At 38.3% G+C, this 20718-nt stretch overlaps 1 protein-coding gene across 17 annotated transcripts in view; it reads left to right on the top strand.

Annotated features, from left to right (window-relative positions):
- Window positions 1–20718, top strand: part of STXBP5 (syntaxin binding protein 5) — a 225685-nt gene that overhangs the window by 107448 nt on the left and 97519 nt on the right. For all 17 annotated transcript variants that reach the window (XR_011388464.2, XR_016233648.1, XR_016233652.1 and 14 more), the window contains exon 9: window positions 1635–1713. Coding sequence is in view for 9 of the 17 variants with exons in the window: in XM_008263624.5 (XP_008261846.1) it covers window positions 1635–1713 (79 nt within the window). In the remaining 8 variants the exon portion in view is untranslated. The remainder of the gene's footprint in view (window positions 1–1634; window positions 1714–20718) is intronic.

Below are 20718 nucleotides of genomic sequence, written 5' to 3'. Positions count from 1 at the left end.
AGGCAGAATTACAGACAGAGGAAGACAGAGATCTCCTGTCTGCATATTCACTATCAGAATGGCTACAGTTGGGCGAAGCTGAAACCAAGAGCCTGGAACTCCATCCAGGTCTCCTACATGAGTGATATGTGCCCAAGTACTTGTCCCTTCTTTTGCTGCTTTCCCAGATGCATTTGCAGGGGACTGGATTGGAAGTGGAGCAGCCAGGACTCAAACTGGTGCTATATGAGATGCCAGCATTGAACGTGATAGTTTAACCCACTGTAGTATGATGCTGGCCCCTGAGTTTTCTTTTGAATTGGTCTTTAGCTTATTGGTTATTTAGTAGTAAGTCATTTAATTTTCACATGTTTTGAGTTTCTCCATTTTTTCTTGCTACTGATTTCTAATTTTGTTTTATTGTGGTTGAGATCTTTGTATATTCTTGCCCCTTAAATTTAGTGAATTTTTATTATAGAGCAAAGCATCCTAAAAATGTGTGCACTTAAGAAAAATGAATATTCAGTTCTTGAGAGGAGTTTTAGTCTCCAAATATCTGGACTGATTAGCTTACACTATTGTCTTCTATGTTCTTATTGATCTTCCATTCAGTTGTTCTATCTACTGTTGAAATTGAAGTATTGAGATCTCTATTGGTTTTTCCTTTAATTTTCTCATTTTTGTTTCATGCATTCTGTTGCTCTGTATTAGTTTGTTTATATTTGTAACTGTTATGTCTTTCTGATATATAGGCAAAACTTTTCTGGAATATAGCTTTACCCAGATATCTTATGTCTAGGAATTTTATCCTAAGGAAACAATCATTAATTTTTTAATTCATTAAATTGCATACCTGCTATAACACCAAGCAGTTTTTGCCAAGAGGGATATGACTGAAAACACAGACATTAAAACCTTTGCTTTCCTGGAATTTACATTGTTGTCAGACAAATAACAAAATGAAGAATGCAATAAATGGTATGGAGAAAAAATAAAGCCATGAAAGAGAATAAGAGGCGTTAGGGTAAGGCTTATGTCAGGGATCCCCTCAAGACTATCCCCAAATTTGATAATTTGTCAGAAAATTTTAATAATCTTGACAATGTTTTGATCTCTTAAAACATGGGAAATAGTTGTGTTTTTTTATGTACTTTTTAGTTTTTAAAGTTTCTACAATGAACATCTAGAAATAGGTAACAAATTAAGAAACATTTTAAAAAATAAATCAGACATCTTATAGGGGTTGGTGTATTTTAGAAGTCTTTTGGATACTACAATTTATTTGAGTATAAATATTAATATAGGGTCTAATTGAAAATGTGATGCAGATTTAGTTCTTTAAAATCAAACTTTGCTTTCATTTAACAAATTGAAATTCTATTTTGCTTATGTTTTATTAAGAACATTGGGGTGACTGTCAGTTTCTCTTACTAGAACTTTGTATAAATATTGCTAAGTTATTAATTTTCCTTGCTTTTCAGCATTGTATTTTAAATAATTTTGCTTGCTCATTTAAAAATTCTCATTTTGAATTCAAAATCACTTAAAATATTTCATGATAGATTTCATATTTCACTTTCATTTTATAAACTATCAATGTAAGAATTTAGAGAAACTTAGAATTTTAGAATTTAATGCAGGAAAATATATTTTAGGAAAACAGTTAAAGGATGGGAAGAAGCCAGAACCATGCAAACCTATCCTCAAGGTGGAATTCAAAACGACTAGATCTGGGTAAGATTTTTACTTTGTTGCCAATATTCATTGTATATAATTACTCAAATGGCATGAATAATACAAGAACTAAAATCAGTAAATTTAAGATAAAATACTTCGTGTTCTTTCACTCATTCATAGGTTTACAGTATATTTTGGGAAAATTTGATTATTTTTCTTCCCAAACTTCACACCTTCTGTTAGATTAATCTTTGGTATTAATACAGTTTATTCACAAGTAAAAATAAGCAATGAAGAAAAAAGGGATTTAAAATTTAACTTGTTTTATTGTCTGTGTTAATTAAGAAAATATATGTATTCTTTAGAAATCTCATCATAAGAATATTGGATGATTACAAAAGCAAATATAATTTACTATTGAAGGAAATCTATTGTGTCTGAAGACAGTTACCATAAGAATTAGATGTGAGAATTATGTGGTTTTTACAATTTATATATCTTATATATTTTTTTCTTTGTGTCAAATGTCATAAAATATACTAAAGGAAAAAATTAATAAAATGCTTTTTTGAAAATTGCACATCTCTCTCAAGAAGCTCTAGTGTTTAGATTCTGTTCCCTAGGAAATTTGTGTTTGTATTTACTATAGCTATTTTAAGAGAGTTAACTTATGAAGTATAGGGCAGTGGTTCTGGGCCCAATAACATAAGCTGAATACTTGTTAGAAATGGAAATTCTCAGTTTCTACCTTCTGAATCAGAAGGTAGGGCGGGTGAGCCATTTGTGTTTTAACCAGATCTGTAGGAAATTCTGATGCGCGTGGAAGTTTAGGATCTCTGGTATATATATATATTCATATGCCAATTAAGAACCACTGGTTATTAGAATTGACACACTTAGCTTTTCAATGTATTTTCCCAGGCATATACAGCTCAGCCTTGCTCTCATTTGAGAAAAAGACACCACTTAAACTAACAAATCTCAAGATTGCTGTTGTTTTTCCCTTTGTCCTCTATACCTTGCCACAGAGATCCATAGATACAATCTGTTAGGGCAATAGAATGACCTCCAAGTGGTCTAGCATCTATTTAATTGACTATGACACCCTTCATTGTGTGACCCCTGGCACAGAGTTACCTGATTTCTTTGTGCACATGCCTCTTCACTGGTGACAGAGATGTATAAACATCACAGAAGGGGTCAACAGGTAATCATGGTAAATTAAATCAGATGATCATATATACAAAACACTTCATACATTGCTTGATAATTCTCTATAAATGATTGAAAAACCATTTTATGTTAGGAAATCTCTTGCCACCAACTCATTTTTATTTTTCAAATTTGGCAAAGGACTTAAAATAGGAAAAGCATGGTAGTAAAAAAATAAAAGAAAGAAAACCAGGAAAATATCTATATTTTTAATACAACATAAAATGAATTGTTTGAATATTTAAACTAACAGTGCTAATTGTCTTCTGGTTTCTTAATCTAGTAATTGTTAGGAACTTTAATTGGCAGCAAAGGTAAAATTCCAAGGAAGATTTTTTTTTTCCTCTGTACTCTGCTTGTTCTGGTTTTCACCCCAGGTGATTTAATATTTGAGAGTTCCAGGTTTCATCAGAATTACAATACTTCTCCATTCATAGAATTAGGAATAAAATTTTAAGTATTCGGTCTTTTGTAGGCATTTTTAGATACTAAGGAAATCAATGTGATCACCTTCTTATAATGGTTTCCTTTAGTTTGCAAATTTCTTTTTCACTAAATCAAACAGGTTCTTTTTTCTCTCACTTTTTTTTTTTTTTTTTTTTGACAGGAAGACTGGACAGTGAGAGAGAGAGACAGAGAGACAGGTCTTCCTTTGCCTTTGGTTCACCTTCCAATGGCCGCCGTGGCCTGCACACCGTGCTGATCCAAAGCCAGAGCCAGGTGCCTCCCCTGGTCTCCCATGCGGGTACACGGCCCAGGCACTTGGGGCATCCTCCACTGCCTTCCCGGGCCACAGCAGAGAGCTGGCCTGGAAGAGGGCTAACCGGGACAGAATCCGGTGCCCCGACCAGGACTAGAACCCTGTGTGCCGGCACTGCAGGCGGAGAATTAGCCTATTGAGCCGCGGCGCCAGCCCTCTCACTTCTGTTTCTTTGAAATAACTCCCTGGGTGGGTTTTTATGTTAAAATTGAGAACTACCGCACTATCCCTGCCCACTTAAAGCACTCTACTAAGTAAGCTAGGTACCTCTAGCTTCTTCCTTTTTATTTTTATTTTTTGACAGGCAGAATTAGACAGTGAGAAGGAGAGAGAGACAGAGAGAAAGGTCTTCCTTCTGTTGGTTGACCCCACAGTGGCTGCTATGGCCGGTGCGCTGTGCTGATCCAAAGCCGGGAGCCAGGTGCTTCCTCCTGGTCTCCCATGCAGGTGCAGGGCCCAAGCTCTTGGGCCATCTTCCACTGCCTTCCTGGGCCACAGCAGAAAGCTGGACTGGAAGAGGAGCAACTGGGACAAAACCGGCGGAGGATTAGGTAGTGAGCCGCGGCACCCGCCCCTCTGCCTTCTTTCTATTCTAGCTGGTATCATAGGCAGGTGCCAATAGAATGTGTTCTATCAGTTCCCCTCGGCAAATTAACTAAATTTTATACAGGAGCCAACCTTCGCTCCTTGGCATCTTCTACATTTTCTTCTTCTTAAATAGAAATCACTCTAGGAAGTAGGATTCCCTCTCATGCTTTATAGCTCAGCATACATATCACTACCCTAAGGATATCCTAGCCTCGTTGACAAGGTTCTGTCCTGCAGTAGTAATATATTCTCAGAGCATGCAGTACTTTTCCTTTCTAGAAGTAGTTGTATGCCTACCACATTGAATTTTCAGCTTGATGAAAGCATGGGACACATCTGCCTCACATCTAATTGTCAAGTTCCTAGCTGAGTGTAGGAACAAGAAGATTGACGGGGTGTAGAAAAGCTATGAAAAGTTAGCTGTTCCTGATAAACGCGTCATTTAAACTCTGAGGCAAAAATAAAAACTAAAACTAAAACCCAAAATGGAGTGAGACCAGGAAAAGCACCTGGCTCCTGGCTCCTGCCATCGGATCAGCGTGGTGCGCCGGCCGCAGCGCACCGGCCACGGCGGCCATTGGAGGGTGAACCAACGGCAAAGGAAGACCTTTCTCTCTGTCTCTCTCTCTCACTGTCCACTCTGCCTGTTAAAAAATAAAAAATAAAATAAAAAAAAAATAAAAAAAAACAAACCCAAAATGGAATCATAATGTTATATAGCTTTTGTTTTCTAGTAAAGTAAAGCAAGTAAAGCATATATTAGGTATGGAGAGACCAGACTCCCCTTTTACAGGGAACAATGAAAATAGAATTACTAGAGCTTTTTAATTACAGTTTATTTTGTTTGTTTTGTTTTGTTTTGTTTAACAGGCAGAGTTAAGACAGTGAGAGAGACAGAAAGGTCTTCGTTTTTCCGTTGGTTCACCCTCCAGGTGGCCACTATGGCCAGTGCACTGTGCCGATCTGAAGCTAGGAGCCAGGTGCTTCCTCCTGGTCTCTCATGCGGGTGCAGGGCCCAAGGACCTGGGCCATCCTCTACTGCCCTCCTGGGCCACAGCAGAGAGCTGGACTGGAGGAGGAGCAACCAGGACAGAATCTGGCGCCCCAGCCGGGACTAGATCCCGGGGTGCCAGTGCCGCAGGCAGAAGAGTGAGCTGCGGCGCCGGCCATAATTACAGTTTTATTAGGGGCTGGCATTGTGGTGCAGCAGGCTAAGCTATCACTTGCCATGCCAGCATCCCATATTAGAGTGCTGGTTCAAGTCCTGCTCTGCTTCCAATTAAGCTCCTTGCATATGTGCTTACTGCCTGGGAAAGCAGCAGATGATGGTCCAGAGCTTGGTTCCCTTTCACCCGGGTGGGAGACTAGGAAGAAGTTCTGGGCTCCTGGCTTCAGCTTGGCCCAGCCCCAGCTATTGTCGCCATTTGGGGAGTGATCCTGTGTATAAAAGATCTCTCTGCCTTTCAAATATATAAATAAATATATCCTTAAAAATCAATTATATTAAAGACTTTACATAGCTTTACATTTAAAATTAAAAATCACTTTTATTAAAGACTTTACATAGCTTTACATTTAATTTTTCACACGGCCAGTTTTTAACAGAAAGTTAAATGTTAAGTCAATTCTGTTGAAGTTGTTTCTTTGAGAAGCTAGCATGAACAGATGTAAAGTGAATGGTAGTCAGTAGTGATTAATAGGAGTGCAAGCTCCCGAGCCAGACCCCTGGATCCCACCTCAGCTGTTCACTCACTGTACAATCTGGGTCAAACTACCTAAGTTTTCTGAGCCTGTGTCTGACAGCTTGTTTGTTTGCCAATTTAATTTCCTTTTGATAAATTCCAAGGAGTGGGATGGCTGGGTTGAATGGTAGGGTTATATTCAGGTTTCTGAGCAATCTCCAGGCTGACTTCCATAGTGACTTAACCAGTTTGCATTCCCATCAACAGTGGGTTAGCGTCCCTTGTTCCCCACATCCTCTCCAGCATCTGTTGTTGGTAAATTTCTGAATGGGAGCCAATCTCACCGGGGTGAGGTGAAACCTCATTGTGGTTTTGATTTGCATTTCCCTGATTGCTAGTGATCTTGAACATTTTTTCATGTGTCTGTTGGCCATTTGGATTTCCTCTTTTGAAAAATGTCTATTGAGGTCCTTGGTCCATCTCTTAAGTGGGTTGTTTTGATGTTGTGGAGTTTCTTGATTTCTTTGTGGATTCTGGTTATCAACCCTTTATCTGTTGCATAGCTTACAAATATTTTTTCCCATTCTGTCGATTGACTCTTCACTTTCCTGACTGTTTCTTTTGAAGTACAGAAACTTCTCAATTTGATGCAATCCCAAATGTTAATTTTGGATTTGACTGCCTGTGCTTCTGGGGTGTTTTCCAAAAAGTCGTTGCCGGCACCTATATCTTGCAGGGTTTTTCCAATGCTCTCTAATAATTTGATGGTGTCGGGTCATAGATTTAAATCTTTAATCCATGTTGAGTGAATTTTTGTGTAAGGGGAAAGGTAGGGGTCTTGCTTCATGATTCTGCATGTGGAAATCCAATTTTCCCAGCACCATTTATTGAATAGACTGTCCTTACTCCAGGGATTGGTTTTGGATCCTTGATCAAATATGAGTTGGCTGTAGATGTTTGGATTAATTTCTGGTGTTTCAATTCTGTTCCATTGGTCTATCCATCTGTTTCTGTACCAGTACCATGCTGTTTTGAGAACAACTGCCCAGTAGTATATCCTGAAATCTAGTATTGTGATGCCTCCGGCTTTGTTTTTGTTGTACAAGATTGCTTTAGCTATTCGAGGTCTCCTGTGTCTCCATATGAATTTCAGCATCATTTTTTTCCAGATCTGAGAGGAAGGTCTTCGGTATCTTGATTGGTATTGCATTGAATCTGTAAATTGCTTTTGGGAGAATGGACATTTTGATGATATTGATTCTTCCAATCCATGAGCATGGAAGATTTTTCCATTTCTTGGTATCATCTTCTATTTTTTTCTTTAAGGTTTTGTAATTCTCATCGTAGAGATCTTTAACATCCTTGGTTCAGTTGATTCCAAGGTATTTGACTATTTTTGTAGCTAGTGTGAATGGTATTGATCTTAGAAATTCTTCCTCAGCCATGGCATCGCCTGTGTATACAAAGGCTATTGATTTTTGTGCATTGATTTTATATCCTGCTACTTTGCCAAAATCTTCTATGAGTTCTAATAGTCTCTTAGTAGAGTTCTTTGGATCCCCTAAGTAAAGAATCATATCATCTGCAAAGAGGGATAGTTTGAGTTCTTCCTTCCCAATTCGTATCCCTTTAATTTCTTTTTCTTGCCTAATAGCTCTGGCTAGAACCTCCAGAACTATATTGAATAGCAGTGGTGAGAGTGGGCATCGCTGTCTGATACCAGATCTCAGTGGAAACGCTTCCAACTTTTCCCCATTCAATAGGATGCTGGCTGTGGGTTTTTCATAGATTGCTTTGATTGTATTGAGGAATGTTCCTTCCAAACCCAGTTTGCTTAGAGTTTTCATCATGAACGGGTGTTGTATTTTATCAAATGCTTTCTCTGCATCTATTGAGATAATCATATGGTTTTTCTTCTGCAGTCTGTTAATGTGGTGTATCACATTGATTGTCTTGCGCACATTAAACCATCCCTGCATACCAGGGATAAATCCCACTTGGTCTGGGTGGATGATCTTTCTGATGTGTTGTTGCATTCTATTTGTGAGAATTTTATTGAGGATTTTTGCATCTATGTTCATCAGGGATATTGGTCTTTAATTTTCTTTCAATGCTGCATCTTTTTCCAGATTAGGAATTAAGGTGATGCTGGCTTCATAGAAAGAATTTTGGAGGATTCCCTCTTTTTTGATTGTTCTGAGTAGTTTGAGAAGAAATGGAGTTAGTTCTTCTTTAAATGTCTGGTAGAATTCAGCAGTGAATCCATCTGGTCCTGGGCTTTTCTTTGTTGGGAGGGCCTTTTTTACTGTATCAATTTCTGTCTCAGTTATGGGTCTGTTTAGGTTTTCTGTGTTTTACTGGTTCAATTTAGGTAGGTTGCATGTGTCCAGGAATCTATCCATTTCTGATAGGTTTCCCTGTTTGCTGGCATACAGGTCCTTGTAGTAGTTTCTGATGATTCTTTTTATTTCTGTGGTGTCTGTTGTTACGTTTCCTTTTTCATCTCTGATTTTATTGATTTGGGTCTTTTCTTTTTTTAGTTAGTTGGGCCAATGGGGTGTCAATTTTGTTTATTTTTTCAAAAAACCAGCTCCTCTTTTGGCTGATGTTTTGTAATTTTTTTTTTTGATTCAATCCTGTTGATTTCCTCTCTGATTTTAATTATTTCTCTTCTACTAGATTTGGGTCTGGTTTGCTGCAGATTTTCTAGATCCTTTAGATGAACTGAAAGCTAATTTATTTGGTGCCTTTCCAATTTCTTGATGTAGGCACCTATTGATATAAACTTTCCTCTTAACACTGCTTTTGCTGCGTCCCGTAAGTTTTGGTATGTTGTGCTGTTATCCTCATTTACTTCCAGAAAATTTTTGATTTCTCTTTTAATTTCTTCTATGACCCATTGTTCATTCAGGAGCATGTTGTTTAATCTCCATGCATTTGCATATGCTCTAGGGATTCCTCAGTTGCTAATTTCCAACTCCATTCCTTTATGGTCTGAGAAGCTGCATGGTATGATTCTAATTCTTTTGAATTTGCTGAGACTTGCTTTATGGCCTAGTATGTGGTCAATCCTAGAGAAGTTTCCATGTACTGATAAGAAGAATGTAAATGCTTTCTGTTAGGATGAAAAGTTCTGTAGATATCTGTTAGATCCATTTGTCCTATAGTGTCATTTAAATCTACTGTATCCTTTTTGATCTTCTATCCTGTTGATCTGTCTATTTCTGAGAGTGGGGTATTGAAGTCCCCCAGTACTATTGTATTGGGTCTAAGTCTCCCTTTAAGTCCCTTACGAAATATTTTAAATAAACCGGTGCCCTGTAATTAGGTGCATATACATTGATAATCGTTATATCTTCCTGTTGAATTGATCCCTTAATCATTATATAGTGCCCCTCTTTGTCTCTCCTAACAGTTTTTGTGGTAAAGTTTATGTTGTCCGTTATTAAGATTGCTACGCCCGCTCTTTTTTTATTTCTGTTGGCATGGTATATCTTTTTCCAGCCTTTCACTTTCAGTCTGTGTGTATCTTCGTTGGAAAGATGTGTTTCTTGTAAGCAGGAAATAGATGGGTTTTGTTCTTTAAACCAATCAGCCAATCGGTGTCTTTTAAATGGACAGTTCAGGCCATTAACGTTCAATGTGACTACTGATAAGTAGTAACTCTGCCCTGCCATTTGCCAAAGATATTTTCTGATATATGTTTTGAACTTCCTGTGATCTTTTGCTGTGAGTTTTCCTTCATTTATCTTCTTTCATATTGATGACCGTGTTTCTGTGTTTTTGTGTGTAACACATCTTTAAGCAGGGCTGAACGAGTGGTGACAAATTCTTTCAATTTCTGTTTGTTGTGAAAGCTCTTTATTTCACCTTCATTCACAAATGAGAGCTTAGCAGGATATAATATTCTAGGCTGCCAATTTTTCTTAGTACCTGGCCTGTATTTCGCCATTCCCTCCTAGCTTGTAGGGTTTCTGATGAGAAGTCAGCTGTGAGTCTGATTGGAGATCCTCTGAGAGTAATCTGACGTTTCTCTCTTGCACATTTTAGGATCTTTTCTTTATGTTTCACTGCAGTGAGTTTAATTACAATGTGTCTTGGTGAGGATCTCTTTTGATCATGTTTTTTAGGGGTTCTATGAGCTTCCTCTACTAGTATGTCTCTGTCCTTCTCCAAACCTGGGAAATTTTCTGCTAATATCTCACTAAAAAGACCTTCTAATCCTTTCTCTCTCTCCATGCCTTCAGGAACTCCTAGAACCCGAATGTTAGGTTTTTTAATAGTATCCTGAAGATTGCCAACAATATTTTTTAGATTTCTAATTTCCTCTTCTTCTCTTTGGTTTGATTGTATATTTTCCCGTGCTCTGTCTTCTAAATCTGATATTCTCTCTTCTGCTTCACCCATTCTGTTTTTAAGGTTCTCTAATGTGTTTGTCATTTGATCTATTGAATTCATTTCATTATGATTTCTCGTCACTTTCACAGTTTCATGTTCTACTAGTTGTTTCATTTCATTTTGATTCTTCCTTAATGTTTCATTTTCACGAGAGAGATTTTCTATCTTGTCCATTAAGGATTTCTGTAGTTCAAGAATTTGTTTTTGAGAACTTCTTAATGTTCTTATCAATTTTTTGAGATCCGCTTCTTGCATTTCTTCTATCTCATCATCTTCATAATTTTGAATTGGGGTGTCTTTTTCATTTGGGGGCATCATAGTGGCTTCCTTGTTCTTTTTACCTCGGCTTTTGTGTTTGTTTGGCATATTGGATATATTCTTTGGTTTTTTCTCATTATACTGTGACTCTAGATTAAGTGGACTGTCTGGTTTTGATGGATCCTTAGAGGCTGTGATGGGTGTGGCCAGAGAGTTCTGTTTGGTTCTACAGGGTTAAGGATGTGCCAAAGGTGATTCACCCTGATACCCTGATTGTTCTCTTGCTTCTTGCTCTTGCTTTTTTTTTTTTTTTGTCTCAGGAAGTAATTCCACACAGCTGAGTGGAATTGAGAGTAGTTGATGCATGAAATCTGGCCCCTGTGGGTATTCGTTTGCTTACCAGAGTCAGGTTTTTCTGCTTGGCTAACGAGGGGCACCCGCTTTACATATGCAAAATAGTGCACACTGCTTTACCTATGTAAAATGGTGCCTGCCCTTTGTCTTGCTCAGCTTTGTAAGGGAGTGGAGAGAGAGGTTAAATGTCCGTGCTGGTTCCCCTTATTTATTCGATTTTTTCTCTCCTCCAGCCAGCCTGGTGAACTTTCCCCATTGGGGTTTCAGGCCTCGTTCTCTGCAGGCTCTTTCTGCCTTTCCCCGCCAATGTATTGGGTTACCGAGAGGTTTTTGTGTCACCTCCCCTTCCAGTGGTGGCGCGCAGACTCTGCAGCTCTGGCGGCTCCAGCGGCTGGGCTTCCACGCAGTGGGCGACCTTGCTCTCCCTGTAGGTCCTCCGAGTCACAGCCACTAGATCCGGAAGAGTTTCCTCTGCAGTTTTTCCCTGATCCTTTTTCTGAGGCTACCATAACTCCACTTTTATTAAACTATCTTTTCCCAGACTATCGGTGCGCGCCTTCACTATTCCGCCATCTTGGCTCAGAATAGTGAATCTTAAAAAGTGGGGATTGAACAGTGAGTGATCTGATTGTGTGCAAGTTCTTGGTTGGTCCACAGTGCTTGTGGCCTTCCTTTGATTGGTGAGTGATAAGAGATCAGTATGTTTCTTTTATAATGACAGAGCAGGCTGTCTGGAGCCTGTGGATATGTCAGTATTATTTTGACCAGGGTTTGTAGTTCTATGAAACTCTCAGAGTAGAGTCTAGCATTAGTAACAACAAAGGTGATAACTAAATTCTGAGTCTTTGTGACTTTGGGTCTTGTAGGGTGGGAAGGCCTGACCCTTGAGCGATTCTTTAATAATTTAGTGAGTTAATCTGTAGCAGAGAGTTGACTTGCAGTCACCAAACTGAAGAGTGAGGAACTGAAAGCAGAGAAAGGGAAACTGGGGCATGATAAAATCTACATCAAAGATATTAGAAGTAGGAACTTGATTTCAAAATGACCTCTGAAGAATTACCACCTTTAGAGAGAGTGTCTCTTTGTTTTGGAACCTAAAAGCAAACATTATTACAGTTAAATACAACAGTCTAGTGACATTCGGAGAATCACATCTAGGAGACTTGCTCTCTTTCATCATAACATTTACTATGGCAAATACCAGCTATTACAATCTTTCTCTGTATATAACTGCCGAGTAAATATTTTAGGGTTTAAGCTATATAGTCTCTGTTGCAACTACTTATCACTATGTTCTAATAACATTTTATTGGACTTTAAATTTCTTACAATTTTCATGCCTTGAAACACTGTTCTTTTGTGGATTTTTCCTTGCTTTTGTTCTTATACTTCCCATGATATCTTTATCTTTAAGAAAAAGCTTTTGGATTTTGTTTGTGTTTCTTTTCTTTATGGTGCTGGTATTTGTTTTCAAGTGAATTAGAAGGTAAGGTGATCTTTTACATTTAATTTTATATATGGAACTAAAACTGTAGATGAATTACCTATATTACAACATGGAAAAACACAGGCTATAATAAAAACCCAGAGTACATTTGTGAATTTCTGGTTCTGAAAATTTCTAAAGCACCTAAAAGTAAACATTATTGCAGTTAAATAAGACAGTGTAGTCACATTTGGAAGATCAGTATCACTCTCCAACTTTCCTACCATGGTTTATCCCTCTGCTGCCAGGGCCTTTTTTTAAGTGAGACAGTCCTAACTGCCCAAGGCCCAAAAGCAAACTCCCCTGTGCACAAAGATTGCCCTAGAACTTTTCAACAGTAGATTGCTCTTTAATAACTGTGTCAACACTTAAGTCTTGCTTCCTATGTGCCACATACTGTCCTAAGTGCTTTATGCATGCTAAATTTATGTGATCTTAGTTACAACCCAAAAATGCAGTTATAATTTTTATCAATGTCTAGCAGATGAGGAAACTGAAGTAGAGAAATTGAATTTGCCTAAGATTATCCAGATTACTTAAGTCTGTACTGTTAAACACAGTACATGTCCTTTTTATTGAAACCTATTCTGTTCACATTAAACACAAGTCTGCATGATAATACTCCCCCACACAGATCTCTCCTAAATTATCTGCTAAAACTGCAGAAGGTGAAACTGACCTGTTCATTTATGAAAGTGACCACTGAAAACAATGTTCTGGGAATATAGATTTGGTAGCAATCTTTATAGTAATACTGCTGTTGGTGTTTGTTCCTTTAGTTATCCTGAGAACCTCCTCTACTGCCACCAGTGTATCAGTATCAGCATTGTTCTATATTCATTTTCCATCCTCCATACCAAATCTTGCTAAACCCTAGCAGCAAGAAGACAAACTCAGTTGGATGCCATGCCCTCTTTCAGGGTCAAAGTGGTTCTCTTTTATGATTTTTACAGTTCTCCCATCCTTACTGATATCTCATCTTACATCTGGAACCCAAGACCCTTCCTTTAATAGTTTTGGCTCCAAAGACAGAGATAAAAAGAAATAGATAAAATGAACTACTGTTACTTGCATACTATGTGCCTGATAATCTATTGTGCAATTTGAATGTATTATCTTTCATAATTTTTATAGGGGCCCTGTTAAATTTTGTCATTTCTAGTTAGTATACAAATATTGATTCTTAGAAAAGTTGAGTAATTTCCTCCAAGCAATGAGAGCTAGGGTGTGAGTCCAAGGTGGCACCAGAGTATTCTCACAGGTGGCATGAGTTAGGATTTACAAGTGACTTAGTTTGCAAAGAGAATTAGATTCTCTTTTACACTTATCTTTTAAATAATCTTTAAGCATCAAATCATACCATACAGCTAATCACAGTGCAATGATAGATTTTTCTGTGCCTCTTACACTAAGTAACCTAATGCAAGTAACTCAGTTACTCAGAGGGCTAGAGAACTTCTTAGCATTTTTAGGCTACAGATTTCATTCTTACTTGATGAGTTTTAAGTTCCAATTTTATGGTTTCCCTTTGTACTCAAGGGAAAAAGCCTGTCATAGATAAAATCCACAGTCATATTTATGTTGACCCTAGTGAGAAAAGTTCTTGTTGAGTTTATGGACTTAAAATTTTGAATGCCTCATCAGTTAACCTCCCCTCTCTTTGCATACTGCTTTTAACATGTCAGTCAAAGATTTCAATCTAGAATGCACATTTGGCACAGCAGTTAAGACAAGTTATGGGATGCCCACATGCACCTCATGAATGCTTGAGTTTGAGTCCCAGCTCTGCTCTGGTTCCAGCCTCCTGCTAATGTGCACTGTAGGAGGCAGAAGATGATGGCTCAAGTTCTTGGGGTCCTGCTACCCATGTAGGAGACCCAGATTGAGTTCCCAGCTCCTGGTTTGGCTTGACACAGCCTTGGCTGTTGGGAATTGGGAAGTGATCCAAAAGATGCTCGCTCTCTCTCTCTCTCTCTCTTTTTTCCTCTCCTTCTCCCCCTCTGTTCCTCTTTCCCTCTTCTCCCTCTCAAACAAATTTAAAAAATATTTTTTTAAATATTTCAGTCAGGCCCAGCACTGTAGCATAGTGGGTAAAGCTGCCTCCTGTGGCACCAGCATCCCATGTGGGCACCAATTCAAGTCCCGGCTGTTCCACTTCAATCCAGTTCCCTGCTAATGTGCCTGGGAAAGCAGTGGAAGATGACACAAGTGCTTGGTCACCTGCCCCCATGTGGGAGACACAGAAGAAGCTCCTGGCTTCATATTGGCCCTGCTCTAGCCATTGCAGCCATTTGGGGAGTGAACCAGTGGATGGAAGATCTCTCTCTCTCTGTAACTCCGCCTTTCTAATAAATAAATAAGTGATTCTTTAAAAAAGTATTTCAATAGTAAGTACATTAATTTTGTTATATTATTACCACTGTCTCTATAGAGTCATTGAATAACCCACTCCAGATTTATCTGCATCGTTTTTATTCTCTCAAAACTGAAATATTTGTCCCAGTGACACTCGTTACCTAACTAGGATAAGTAACCATTCACTTTCATTTATTTAAGAATACATTTGGGGTATGTGTTGTGATGCTGCTTTAGACACATGCATCCTGGATTGTGCTGGTTTGAATCCTGGTTACTCTGCTTCCAATTCAGCATTCCTGCCAATATACCCTGGAAGGCAACAGACAGTGGCCCAAGTGGTTGGGCCCCTGCCATTCATGTAGGAGACCTGAATTGATTTCTGAGCTCCTTGTTTCAGCCTGACCCAGCCCTGGCTATTTGTAGGCATTTGACAGGGAATCAGCAAATGAAAGATCAGCATCTCTGTGTCTGTCACTCTCCCACTCTGCCTTTCAAGTAGATGAAAATAGCAAATAAGTAATGTTTTTTTAGAAAGAAAACATTTGATTTGCATTTCTTTCTTTCTTTTTTTTTTTTTTTTTTTCTGACAGGCAGAGTGGACAGTGAGAGAGAGACAGAGAGAAAGGTCTTCCTTTTGCCATTGGTTCACCCTCCAATGGCCGCCACGGCCAGTGCACTGCAGTGATTTGCATTTCTTAACACAGTTGTTATGTCCTCTCTGTACTACAATAAAATAGAAAATAACCCTCCATGCAGCATGTGTTCAAATGCAGGAAACAGTTAAGTCAGCTCATATAGTGATATTACTAGTATGACTTCCTATCTGCTTTTGTTTAATCACTTTTCTTTTTTGGAGAAAGATGATTAATATAGTTTTTTTTTGTTTTTTAAAGATTTGTTTTATTTATTTGAAAGAGTTACAGAGAGAGAAAGAGACAGAGAGAGGGATCGTCCATCCACTGGTTCACTCCCCAGATGGCCGCAACAGCTGGGTTCCTTGGCATATTATTATAATTTTATGGATTGTTGAGGCTGATTAAAGAATTTCCAATCATTATTTATTCCAATTTACATTTTTCTCCATTTCTGAAATGCTTTCACTGTTGATCTCTATGTATACTGAATATCTTAGTGATGATTTGATTATTATTCTATTACTTGGCTATTTATAGTATATGTTGATATCAATTTATATTATTTAAATTGTGTCTACCTAGAAAGCAGGAACAAATCCATCTAAGACCTTTGTTCATCATAACTAATGTTGAAAACTATTAAAGTTTCTCTCATAGGTGAACTTTGAGTCATGCTTGCAACACTTTGAGCCTCAAATATGGCCCATTTAATCACAAATGAATTCCAAATGGCAAATATTATATTAAAGATTTTAGATTTCATTTTTAAATAGTGCCTGTTTGTTACACTATTAAATTCTCTTCATTTGTATTGATACTAAAAAGATCCAAAGGGAAAAACTAATATGAATTGCTGTTGTATTCTTACAGATCTCTTGCCAACCTATATGTTAAGCCCATAATAACCAATCTTCATATTAAAACTACTGTAATAGAGATTCAAGGTATAATTTCTGTGGACTTCGTATGGTCTAGACAGGTTTATCAAACTCTTTAATCTGTTGAGTTATCTTGTTGATGCTTAATGTTTGTTTTGCTTTCTATTAGAGAAAGGGTGCCATTTTATTTCATTGTATGACACTAACAATCCTTTTCAATAAACTAAGGACACAATTATTTTCTTTATTAGTTATAATGCCATTTATATAATGTCTGATTATAATAACTAGTTGATTATTACACCCTTTATAAAAATAAAAATTAGAAGTTGTTAGTATTGCATATTTTAATTTTTTTTCTTTTTAAATATTTATTTATTTCTTTGAAAGGAGATTCACACAGAGGCAGAGAGAGAGAGCTCTTCCATCTGCTTGTTCACTCCCCAAATGTCTACAATGACCAGAGCTGAGCCAGGCTAAAGCCCGAAGCCAGGAGTTTCTTCCAGGTCTCCCACAAAGTGCAAGAGCTCAAGCACATGGGCCGTCTTCTGCTGCTTTCCCAGGCACATTAGCAGAGAACTGGAAAGAAAGTAGAGCATCCAGGACCTGAACCGGCACCCACATGGGATGTTGGCATTCCAGGTGGCAGCTTTACCCACTACAACACACTGCTGGCCGCAGAAAACTGGTTTTGAAGATTTTTACCCTAGTTCTAGAAGGTGCTTTTACAGTTGGCAAAGGTACAGGTTTGAACAAACAAGATACTGGGATATCCTGATGATCAAACCTGTAAAATAACCAGTACTTTCTGAGAATGTCTTTTGTACTGAGCCATGTAATAAAGAATTTGCATATTGAATTCTCAGAGCAGTCTTATGAGCTGGGCATTACTGAAGAGAAAACCCAGGCTCAGAGAGTTGAATTGTTCATTCTTCATAAATACAGTGTAACCGAGCTGAGACTTAAACACAAGTGCCTTATTCCTAAGCCTGCTCTCTTACCTGCTATGCTCTTTCTATTCACCATACTTCATTGTCATAATGATGTATTCTTTTCTTTTTTAAAGAAGATTTATTTATTTATTTGAAAGGCAGAGATACAGAAAGGCAGAGAAAGAGAGAGAGGTCTTCCATCTGCTGGTTCACTGCCTAGATGGCGGCAACAGCTAGAGCTGAGCCAATCTGAAACCAGGAGCTAGGAGCTTCTTCCAGGTCTGCCATGCTGGTGCAGGGGCCCAAGGACTTGGACCATCTTCTGCTTTCTCAAGTCAGAGCAGAGAGCTTGATTGGAAGTGGAGCAGCTGGGATGCCCATATGGGATGCCGGCACTGTAGATGGCTGCTTTACCCGCTATGCCTCAGCCCTGGCCTCATAATAATATGTATTCTTATGTTGCTTATTATTCCCCTTTTCACTCAAAAAGAATGTTGGAAGAAACTTGTCACAAGTCAATAGTTCTCTTTGTCAAAGAGTACCTCTTGGGGTCTATTTCCCTACCCAGACGCACCCTGTGAAAGAGTAATGTGGTTGCAGATTAAGGTGACGTCCTCACATTGTCCCCATACCCCATAGCAATAGGATAAGTCAAATAATGTTATTAGATGGCTCTACTTCTTGTATACTATATTATGCTACTATGGACTGTTAATAGTTCCTAATTGTTTGCTGGTCTGAGACAAGATCAGTACAGAAATCAGGAGTCAGAGTATAGAAACTTTAGGGCTGGTGCTGTGGTATAGCGGGTAAAGCCACTGCCTGTACCCTGTGGGCACCAATTTGTGTCCCAGCTGCTCCACTTCCGGTCCAGCTCTCCGCTATGGCCTGGGAAAGCAATGGAGGAAGGCCCAAGTCCTTGGGAGAACCGGAAGAAGCTCCTGGCTCCTGGCTCCTGGTTCCTGGCTCCTGGCTCCTGGCTCCTGGCTCCTGGCTCCTGGCTTCGGATCAGCTCAGCTCTGGCTGTTGTGGCCAGTTGTGGAGTGAAGCAGCAGATAGAAGACCTCTCACTCTTTCTGTCTCTCACTCTCTCTCTAATTCTGACTTTCAAATAAATAAATAAATCTTTAAAAATTTGGCATTTCTACATTTACATACATGGTTTTAGTTTTTTTTTCGGGTGTTTATTTTACAGAAGCACTGATTTGCAATAAGTTAAAAAAATTTTTTTAGATAGTTCTTGATCACACAACTTAGAGAGCACTGTACAAGACTGTAAGATCAGGGCTGGCATTGTGGCACAGTGGGCACCAGCATCTCATATTTTTAGTGCCAGTTTGAGTTCCAGCTGTCCCACATTCCAGCTCCTTGCTAATGCACTTGAGAAAGCAGCAGCAGCAGATGGCCTAAGTTAATGGGCCCATGCCACCCATGTGGGAAACCCAGAGTTCCAGGCTCCTGCTTCAGCCTTCCCAGCTTGTCTGTTGTTGCCATTTTGGGGAGTAAACCAGCAAATGGAAGATCTCTCTCTGTTTCTCCCTCTTTCTTTGTAACTCTGCCTTTCAAATAAAGAAATATTCTAAAAAAAAAAAAAAGGACTGTAAGATTCTGTAATTAGAAGAGTGCTTTTAATTCATATCATATTTTAAATTTCATTTTATTTTTTTCTTGACCTTTACATTAAGGAATCAGATTATTAAAAATCATTGTTTATTATCCATTCTTTTGAAAGCTGAAAACACCTAGTAGAAAGCATTCATTGATATTTGTAGTGTGTATGTCTTTCATTCTAAACATGTATGTACATGAACCCATTACCACTGACTTATAGTCAACAAAATGAATTTAAACTTTGCACTTAACGTTTTTTGTGGTGAAAAATAGACAACTTGATACCAAATATGACAGCATAAATTTCTGTTAGACTTTTCAAATTATACATAAATATGTATATTTGAAATTGGATATGGAATCTCACAAAAATCAATTATTATTCATTCATTCAGTAAATAAGTAATCTTGGGACTTTGTGCTAAGTTCTGGGGTGGTAAAGCTTGGATATTAGTTACCAGGTAACTTTCAGGAGCTAAGTTATTTAATTTTACTTGTCAAATATTTAAGTACTGAGTATTCCTTCTGAAATAGAAATTGAATTTGAGGAGCTGGTGTTATACCATATGGGGAAAGCCACCACCTGCAATGATGGTATGGGCGCCAGTTCATGTCATAAAGTTTTGATCCAGCTCCTTCCTGATTGCCTGGGAAAAGCAGTAGAAGATGGTCCAAGTACTTGGGCCCCTGCCACCCACATGGGAGACCTGGACGAAGCTCCTTGCTCATAGCTTTGACCTGGCCCAGCCCCAGCCATTACAGCCATCTTGGAGTGAACCAGTAGATGGAAGATCTCTCTTTGTCTCTTTCTGTCTCCAGAACTGTGACTTTCAAATAAATAAATAAATCTTTAAAAAAAGGAAAAAGAATTTGATATTTCCATTTGAAAAAAAAAATGGAAGATTATGGTAAGACCAGAAATGTAAACAATTAGAAATATACTTCTGTATATTAAGATAATCGAAAATGAATCTTGATGTGAATGGAAGGGGAGAGGGAGTGGGAAAGGGGAGGGTTGTGGGTGGGAGGGACGGTATGGGGGGGAAGCCATTGTAATCCATAAATCGTACTTTGGAAATTTATATTCATTAAATAAAAGTTAAAAAAAAAAGAAATATAGGTAATAGTATATGAGATTACCTATTTAAAGCCTAAACCTTAATATGTAGAGATAGTGAATAATAAAAGTGGTTAGAACTAATTATGCAGAAAAAGTATCAGATTAGCACACAGTTAAACTTAGAGTACTTCAGCAGTGTTTTTCAAAATCTGGCCATGTATTGTAATTACTCAGATTTCTAGGTTTGTTGCTTCAGCATTTCCAGTTTGAAGTCTAGTGGGCATTGGTGAGCTCAGCTTTGCATTTAGTGATTTTTTAAATGTGTCTTAGTCCATCACTTTTGGGGTACCTCCCTAGGGTTTTAAAGGTAATAGGCAACAAATGAGGGATGATAATTCAGGGGTGAAGGCAAAGTAGAACTATGCAGAAGGTGCTAAGGAACACATAATGGTGCCCCAACTAAATCATGGTTAATGGATCCTGAAAACATTTTCTGACATGGTTAAGATCGGGCTGAATTCTAAATGAGGAACAGGAGTTAACTAAACCTAGAATAAGGAAAAGTATGGCCCAATTAGTTAACCTGTGCTGATTCTATTGTAGTGATATTCTGTAAGTGACAAGGGCCAGAAGTAGAGTTATTATGGAGATGGAAAAGAGGAGACAAATTCTAGAGATCCCAGTGCATGGAGTAATTGAGATATGTTTACAACACTTGTGGTCCTATTATCCATTGCCACTTAACCTTTACTAACTGTGCAGCAGCCACACTGGCCGTTTAGTTCCTCAGTTATACCCAGTTCATTCCTGACTTGGGATCATGGCAGTGGCTCATTTCTGCCTAGAGTAT

Source organism: Oryctolagus cuniculus, chromosome 5, assembly GCF_051225735.1.
Source record: "Oryctolagus cuniculus isolate XC-2025 breed Fujian yellow rabbit chromosome 5, ASM5122573v1, whole genome shotgun sequence".
Classification (NCBI taxonomy): domain Eukaryota; kingdom Metazoa; phylum Chordata; class Mammalia; order Lagomorpha; family Leporidae; genus Oryctolagus; species Oryctolagus cuniculus.
The sequence above is the reverse complement of the archived record's forward strand: the minus strand, read 5'-3'. Positions and strand labels throughout refer to the sequence as shown.